Raw genomic sequence first — 8,834 nt, 5'->3', positions numbered from 1 at the left:
AAGTGTTTCCAGGCACAGATTGGATTAGATGATCCCCAATATTCCTTCCTGCCTTGAGATTTGTGTTTTAAGTGGTGGAAAGTAGTCCCAGAGATCTCAGGCAAGAATTTCTCTCTAACTTTATGATTTGAAGAAGGGTCCTGGTGGCTCAGGAATTTTTAGGGCTCTTCAAGGTGATCCTGGAAGAACTTATACCACAGGTAGAGAATCAGCTTGGTAAACTACCTCAACTAAAAGTTGCAAGCCTAATATACTCCAGCCAGAAGGGTGAATCATCATTGTGCTTGTTAGAATGGAAAGCCAGTGACAATATCCAGAGTTTTCAACTTATTAATGCTTTGTAGATAGATTTGTACATATAGTAAGACTATAGTTAATATGGGAAAATTAATCCAAGCCTATGGAACAATTAATGTACAAGGTCTCTACTTTGGTGATATGATGAGAGGACTGCTTTTCTATTTCATAATTCCAGATGAAATATTCATAATCACATTGGGTAACACAGAGCTATTGAAAGAATCCTTCCATCTAGATGAAGTGCTCTTAACCTGGTTGGTCTGTGAACTTGGTTTTCTTAAAAAGAATTTTGGTTACCATAATTCAGTCTAATTTTTATCCTATGCATTTTATTTTATGCACTTAAAAGCATTATTTTTAGAAGGGGTTGATAGGCTTCACCAGACTGCCAGAGGGCTTCATGACACAAAAAAAGTTAAGAATTTCTGATCTAGACTCTAGAAGATTATTTCTAGAAAATGGAGAAAGAAACAATTATATACCTATTTTACAGGCCAGTTGGAAGAGAAAGCAATCTTTGCAACTACTTGGACTTCTGAAAATCTGAGGGCAAAGATGAAGAAAGTACCCAGAGTTTCACAGAACCTCATTCTCTACACTTTCCATCTCCCCCATCACAATCCCAGTATAACCTGTCCTGTAGGTGACAATTGTCCTTCTTCCCCACACCAACATACACACACACATACACACACACCATGAAATAAAATCAATAGTGATAGGTATTTGAATTTAAAGGGAAAATTTATTTTTTATCAGTATTTTTTACATCACATTTCCCACTATATCCCTCTTCCAACCCCCTTCTGAAAGCTATCCCTCATAGTAAAGAAGAAAAAAATAGTTCAGGGGAGGCTAGGTGGAATAGTGAATAGAGCACTGGCCCTGAAGTGAGGAGGACCTGAGTTGAAATCCGGCCTCAGACACTTAACACTTACTAGCAGTGTGACCTTGGGCAAGTCACTTAACCCCAACAGCCCTGCCTTTCTCACTCCAAAAAGGAAAAAAAAAGAAAAAGAAAAAAAATAAAAAAATAGTTCAGTAATATATTGAATATGTCTGCTATTACATGCAGTATTCTATACCTGTAGCCCCTCGTCTCTTTAAAGAAACATAGAGACATGTCAACTTATATCTTGGGGGGGGAGGGGAGTTAACCTTAGTGGTAATTTCCATTTTCATTTTAACTGTTTTGTTGTTGTTGTTTTCATTCACATTGTTGGAGTTGTGTGTTCATATTGTTTTACTGATCCTGTTTGTTTCAGTTTGCATCAGTTGATATAGGTCTTCTCATACTTCTCTATCATTTATATTGTTTCTTATAGCACAGTGACATTTCATTACTTTAATGTAGGAGGATTTGCTTAGTCATTCCCTAATTAATAACTATCTGCTTTGACTCTAGTTATTTGCTACTAAAAAAAGTGCCATTATGAATATTTTTGTGTGTATGGGTATAAGTCTAGCAATGGAGTCTCTGGGTAAAAGGGACCTTTTAGTCATTGTCTTCACATAGTTCCAAATTGCTTTCCAGAATGTTTGGTCTAATTCACAGGTCTGCCAACATTGTATTTGTACATTTTTCTCTCCACAACCCAACATTAATTATCTCCCATATTTTGTCATCTTTAGCAATTTTCTGAGTGTGGAATAAAACTTCAGTGTTGTTTTGATGTATATTTCTCTTGGTAATTTAGAGCCCTCTTTTATCTGGTCACAATTTTTCTTTGGAGAACTGTTTGTTCATATTCTTTAATCAATTATCTATTGAAGATGGCTTTTGGTTTTATATATTGCTGTTGGTCGTCTATAGATTTTGGATCACATCTTTATCGTAGCTATTTTATACAAATATTTTCCCCAGTTGAATGTTTTTCTTCTTATCTTAATTACACTAATTTTGTTCATGCAAATTATTTTCAACTTCACATCATCAAAATTATTTATTTTATATTTTAGAATCACCTACACATATGTTACTTGGATAATAAACATTGGAAAACACCATAGAAGAGATATACCTGGTCCAGGACAGGGTATAAGGCCAGAAAACTATACCTATGTGTCCAGACTATACTATACAAGGAAGGAATCTAGTTCAAGGAACAGGCAAATTTGTACTGATTCTAGACCAACATCTGGGGAGAAAAGAGACAGGAAATCCCAAGGCAAATCCACAGTGCTATTAAATCTTGTACTACCTTAAGAACATCAATCTTCAGTAGTGGTCAGTGATCAAGTGCTTTGATGTTTGAATAAATTTTATAGTCAGAAGTTGAGTGTGACAGTTCTCAAGTCAAGAAGAAGAAGACCAATATGAATTCTTCATGGAAACTACAATGGATAGCACCATGAGTCAGCCAACCATCTCCCAGGTCTCTCCCCTGTAAAACACTGGGTTGAGGTGTATAGAGTCATAGAAGTCATTTAACTTGCTGTAAAGGGCTGCTTGTGTTTTTCTCTTTCCTCTTTGTTCTGTATCATTTTCCTCCTTTTTGTTGCCTCATGGACCAGTCAGGTGGTCCATGTAGGGCAGGTTGAATCATTGACCTCTGAGAGAGATGATCCCTTAGGAGGAGAGGGGTCCAGATGTTGTCTCTAGCATCATGGATGACAACCTCAGGCTCCCTTCTCTCCTAGTGAAGGAGATCCACTGGGCCTGGCTGATGCATCCCAGTTTCCTCAGGGTTTTTACAAGATCCTGGCGGAATTTTTCACCCACAAAAACATAAAGAAATGGGTTTAGGCAGCTGTGGAAGTATGCAATGGTCTGAGTAACCTGGAAACCGATGTCAATGTAAGTGGAAATGTCACAGTCTATAATGAACATCCTGTACGCATCGATGGTCTGCACCAATACAATGATGTTGTAGGGAAATTGAGATAAGACAAAGACTGTGAGGACCAAAATGGTCACTTTTAAGGCTTTGTGTTTATTTGACTTCTTGGCTTGCATCAGAGTGTGAATGACAATGGTATAACAGCTAGCCATGACAGTGACTGGGATGAAGAATCCCATAATAAACTTTAGCATTGAAAGGATAGCCTTGAGCCTATTATCATCATCAGGGTAGACCATTGTACAGATGGCGGTGCCAGAGTGCATCTTGCTTTGACTGTATAGGTATTCTGGGATACACAGGATGATTGACATCACCCAGATGGCTGAACACACCATTTTGCTGTAGAGAAGACACTTCTGCCTCCAGCGATGAGCTTTCATGGCCTGGGCAATCACGATATATCTGTCGATACTAATACACATGATGAGCATCACGTAGCTGTAAAAGTTCATCTTGTAGGTGGCATTGACCACCTTGCACATGTTGGTCCCAAATTTCCACTGGCTGGAAGCATCAATAGCCCAGAAGGGCAGAGTGAGGAGGAAGAGGAGGTCAGCAATTGCCAGGTTCAGCAGGAACATGTCAGTCATGGTCTTCACTCTTGTACAATACCAGTACATAACGATGACTAGACTGTTCCCCAAAGTCCCCACCACAAACACAAGCCAGTAGAAGGGTGGAAGGAAGTATCTAGCCAACTGCCTGACACTGGTCTTCATGCAGATGTCATTGACCATGTAATCCTCCTCCTCAAGAATAGTGGTATTGTAGTCAAAGCTACTCTGCAAAGGGTCAACAGAGAGAGAATTATGGAATGCACATTTATTAAGTAAGCACTTACTACATGCCAAACACCGTGCTAAGGACTTTACAATTATTCTCTTTGATCCTCACACCAGCACTCAGAAATAGGTGCTATTATTAGCCCCATTTTATAGCTAAAGAAAGTAAAGCAGACAGAGGTTAAGTGACTAGTGGAAATGAAAATTTAAAGATCTTCCCTGCCCCTAGGCACTTTGATAGGCTTAAGAGACTCTGAGAACCTTCCTTGATTTGAAAATATACTCTGAGGGCGGCCAGGTGGTACAGCGTTGGGAGACCTGAGATCGGTTCCGGGCTCAGATACTCGGAACCCACACAAAAATAACTGGCCGTGTAACCTTGAGCAAGTTACTTAACCCTGATTACTTAAAAAAAAAAGAAAATATACTCTGCCCCCTAATAGGCTCAGTGTGGTCACATGGAGCCTGTATCAGGAGACTTGGTTTTCAGGAATGCCCACACCTTGATGCTGTGTGATTGGGCAGTGGGTCAAGAGGGTGGTTACATTCTCTGACCCAGGAGAAAGCTATATAATCCCTGATGTGAGGCTTTGCTTTGGGGCTCACTTTAAGAAGTGTTGTGTGATTTGACCAGATGAGACTCTGGGCAGCTGTTGAGAGCCCCGCTCCCCCCACCCTGGCTTTGAAAACCTAGATGTTGATGCTTCCCTCTCTGGTAACTGTGATTTGGTATGGATGTAATGGTTGGACAGTTTGGAAGCCTGTCTGCTTGATCTGTTTCTCTGTCTTGTAACTTCTGTCTGTATACTCTGAAGTTCGGGGTGCTGACCTTTTCCCCCTGAACTAGGTAAACAATATATGTTTGATTGATTAAAGTCAGCTTGTTAACCTATTTTGAGTTGCTTTCCTTTAGAAAAGCAGATCTAAGAACCTGTGTTGGCAGCCACCCTGGGGATGCTGGGGTGCTTGCTGCTACAGTGACTTGCCCAGGGGCACGCAGCTGTAAGTCTGAGACTGGATGTGAATTCAGGTCTTCCTGACTTCTTCTTCTGCCTCTATCCCCTGCTCCACCCAGCAGATCAAGGAATTCACACCAAAGGCAGAGAAATAGAGTAAGAAATAAAGACCAACACAATCTGTCCTAAGGGCAGAAGCCTTCAGTGTCTCATCTGAGGTGGAGTCTAAGATAAGATAGAAAGAGGTTTGGAACAAAGTGTTTACTTCACAGTGGGATACAGAAATTCTGTTACTATCTGTTTGATTTTTATCATCAGATTAGCCCAAGGGTTCTCAAATGTAGTAGTCAGGCACTTTATTTACTACCAGTGCCCATAGTTGGCTTTGCCAAATAGAGCCATACCTAGGCTGGGCAGGCTGGGGCTTTGCCTTAAAGTGTCCAATTTTGAGGGCATGCATTGCCCTTGAAGTCCTTCTGAAGTACAGAAATTGCAAGGTGAAGCAGCCAGTCAGTAGGATTAATTAGTTAAAATAGGAAGCTGCCAGACTGGAGCAAACTCCTACTCCATCCCACCCTGTTCCTGACTTCTCAGCTTCTACAGTCTCTATGATCTATGATGACCCACTTCCTACAGCTTGTCCTAAGAGCACTTGGAGGTATTGTTCTGGGCACCAAAACTGCTAGTTATAGTTTTGTTGACAAGGGGGAAAAATGGATGTAGTTATCCACCCAACTGACTCTAAGTACACATCTAATTTCCTCTCTCTACTCCTCCCCCTAACACTCAAATACATACCACATAAAATGGACACAGGAAGGAGTGGTTGTACCTATTAAGATTGTACCCTGACTAGGTACACTGTCTATCTTCTTAATCTTTGGGCCCCCCCTTGGCAGTCTGGTGAAACCTGTGGATCCCTTCTCAAAAGAATATTTGTTGCCTACATTCATAATTGAAGGAAATGCTAAATTTCAGTTAGAGGTCAGTGAAAATCAATTTTCCTTTCCTCTTCAAATTCATGGAACCCCTGAAATAGTAGGGGTCTGTAGAGCCCAGGTTAAGAATCCCTGGTCTCATGGAAAAGGGGCTGCCTTAGGAGTCAGGAGTCTGGCACTGTAGCACCACCTTTGAATCTAAGGCTCAGTGTCCTCTTCTGTAAAATGGCCCAATATCCTGGCAGTAATTTGAAGGGCACCATTGAGAGGAAATGAACAAATCTCAGGGAAGCAAGTGGACAGAAAACCCTTGTTTCTCTTGAGAACATTTCTTCTGTGTGGTATTAAGGAAGGAGTGCTGGTTGGGGACAGTTGGGTGAGTGACAGTTGGGGGACCTGGGTTCAAATTCTACCTCTGACACATCCCTTTGTGACTTTAGGCAGAGCACATAGCATCCCTTAGTTTTCTCATCTACAAATTTAAGGGGTTGGACTACATGGCTAATAAATTGTATAAATCAGGATTCCCAAGAGGCTCTCAATATTTATTGGGTCATGGACCCCTTTGGCATAGTCTAGTTAAGCATATGGACCTCTTCTCAGAGTAAAGTTTTTAAATGTATAAAGTAATAACAGTCAGTTAATAGTTGGTAAACATTTCTTAAGCACCTACTATGTGCCAGGCACTGTGCTGAACAATGAGAATACAAAAGGAGGCCAAAGACAGTCCCTGTGCTCAAGGAGCTTGAAAGCTAGCCAAGGAGGGAACAAGCAAACATTTATATACAAACAAGTCATAGGCAGAAGAAGTAAGAACCAATTGACAGAGAGGGTATAGAACTGAGAGGGGATGAAGAAAACTTCCTGTAGAAAATGGGATTTGAATTGTGACTTAAAGGAAGCCAGGAAAGCCAGTAGACTGAGTTGAGGAGGCATGGCAGACAGCCAGAGAAGATGCCCAGAGCAAGGGTTGGAGTGTCTTGTTCATGGAGCAGCCAGGAGGCCAATGTCATTGGACTGAGGAGGATGTGTTGGGGAGTAAGATGTGAAAAGACTGGAAAGGTAGGAGGGGGCTAGATTACAAAGGGCTTTGAATGCCAAGCAAAGGATTTTGCATTTGATCCTGGAGCAATAAGGAGCCATGGGAGTTTGTTTAGTAGGAGAGGGGAGGTGACAAGGTCGGACCTGAGTTTTAGGAAAATCACTTTATTAGCTGAATGGTGGATGAATTGGAGTGGGAAGAGACTTGAGTCAGGCAAACCCACCAGCAGCTATTGCAATAGTCCAGGCCATGGGGTGATGAGGATCTGCAGCAGGGGAATGGCAACATGGGGGGGAGAGAAGGGAGTGTATTGGAGAGATGCCAGACCTTGGCAGCAGCTTGGCTATGGGGGATGAGAGAGATAGTGAGGAATCCAGGATGATTTCTAGGTCATGGGCCCGAGGGACAGTGAGGATGGTGTTACCCTCAACAGCAACAGGAAAAGTTAGGAGAGAGGGGGAAAACCATAAAGTTAAAAATAAATCAATTACATTGAAATATAGTTATCAAGATGTTTTTTAAAGCTCAGAGACCCCAAGTTAAAACCCTAATCTGAGATAAGTATCTTGGATAATTGACTCTACCATTCCTTCTGTCTGCCACCCTTCTGTAATGACATATGTACTTGAGGCTTAGAAAATTCTTCAAGCTTAACAGAAAGTCTCTTATAAGCCCTTAATTGTCAGTGAAAACATTTCCAGATGTTTCTTTTGATGAAAGCAACAATTTCTTTTATCACATGTTCATATCAGCTGTGTTTCCTTTCTATTATTGAAGGAAAATTCCTAATTCTGAAGCTGTAAGGAGTCTCCAGATTGTTTATCTATTAAGGAGATATATCTAAATACAGTTATTTTATATGTAAGTACATAGTAGGTGGATAAATACAGATATTCAGTATTGTGCCTATGGTTCTTAACTATGCTGAACCAATGGCTTGCAATTAGAAGCACTTTCGGCCATAAAGGAATGTGGGTTATGGTCTTAACTCAGTTTGGCCTCATGTTGCCAAACAGGAATTTTTAAATTCAGGAGTTAGGTTTTAGCTCTATTGTAAAGAGTAGTTATTTGTTAGCTTTGGGGAAACTCTGCACCTTATTATGAACTGCCGTTCTGTGAAAATAAGACTGAGGGAATGTCCTTGCCAGGAAATAAAAGATATTGCACATATCAGGAGATCTGTGACATGTAAAGTTTTTAATCTTTTTGTTGTTCAGCTATTTTTCAGTCATATATGACTCTTTATGACCCCATTTGGGATTTTCTTTTTTTTAAATTTTTTTTTGTCTTTTTTTTGGAGGGCAATTGGGATTAAGTAACTTGCCGAAGGTTACACGGCTAGTTTGTGTGTGTGTGTGTGTGTGTGTGTGTGTGTGTGTGTGTGTGTGAAGTATCTGAGGCTGGAACCAAACTCAAGTCCTCCTGACTCCAGGGCCGATGCTCTACTCACTGTGCCACCTAGCCGCCCCCCATTTGGGATTTTCTTGGCAAAGATGCTGGAGAGATTTGCCATTTCCTACTCCAGCTCATTTTATAGTTAAGGAAACTGAGGTAAACAGGGTTAAATGACTTGTCCAGGGTCACACAGCTATTAAGTGTCTGAGGCCAGATTTGAACTCAGAAAGAAGTCTTTTTGACTCTAGGCTGGGCACTCTATCCACTGTGCCACCAATAATTACTCATTTTTAAAGAAGAAAACTATTTCAACAAAGAAAATTATTTCTGATGATAAAAAAATAAATTGGAAACTTGACCTTTAGTAATAATAGGATCAGAGACATAGACCTGGAAGAAATCTTCAAGGTTGTCTAATCCTGCTTCGTCATTTTACAGAGGAGTTAACTGAGACAGAGAGGTTAATCATGATAACTGAATTTTACATAGGTGTTAACACTTGCAAACTGCTTGATATATATTATCTCATTTGAGCCTTCCAACAACCCTACTATATAAGTTCTGATGACGCCTTGTTC

General features: G+C 40.6%; 1 protein-coding gene across 1 annotated transcript; it reads right to left on the bottom strand.

Moving 5' to 3' along the window:
• Positions 1-1,239: 1,239 nt before the first annotated feature.
• CCR9 (C-C motif chemokine receptor 9) lies at positions 1,240-3,913 on the bottom strand. The gene has a single exon (XM_069088352.1). The coding sequence runs from the start codon at positions 3,878-3,880 to the stop codon at positions 2,870-2,872; it is 1,011 nt and encodes a 336-aa protein (XP_068944453.1). The 5' UTR covers positions 3,881-3,913; the 3' UTR covers positions 1,240-2,869.
• Positions 3,914-8,834: the final 4,921 nt, after the last annotated feature.

This window comes from Petaurus breviceps, unplaced genomic scaffold (assembly GCF_028583685.1).
Source record: "Petaurus breviceps papuanus isolate PSGF00001 unplaced genomic scaffold, PetGlider_PUasm1.0 185, whole genome shotgun sequence".
Taxonomy (NCBI): domain Eukaryota; kingdom Metazoa; phylum Chordata; class Mammalia; order Diprotodontia; family Petauridae; genus Petaurus; species Petaurus breviceps.
This window is presented reverse-complemented; position numbering and strand designations above follow the sequence as displayed.

Coding starts and splice junctions, on each gene's coding strand:
- CCR9 (XM_069088352.1), bottom strand. CDS start 3,880: ATGGTCAATGACATCTGCATGAAGACCAGTGTCAGGCAGTTGGCTAGA.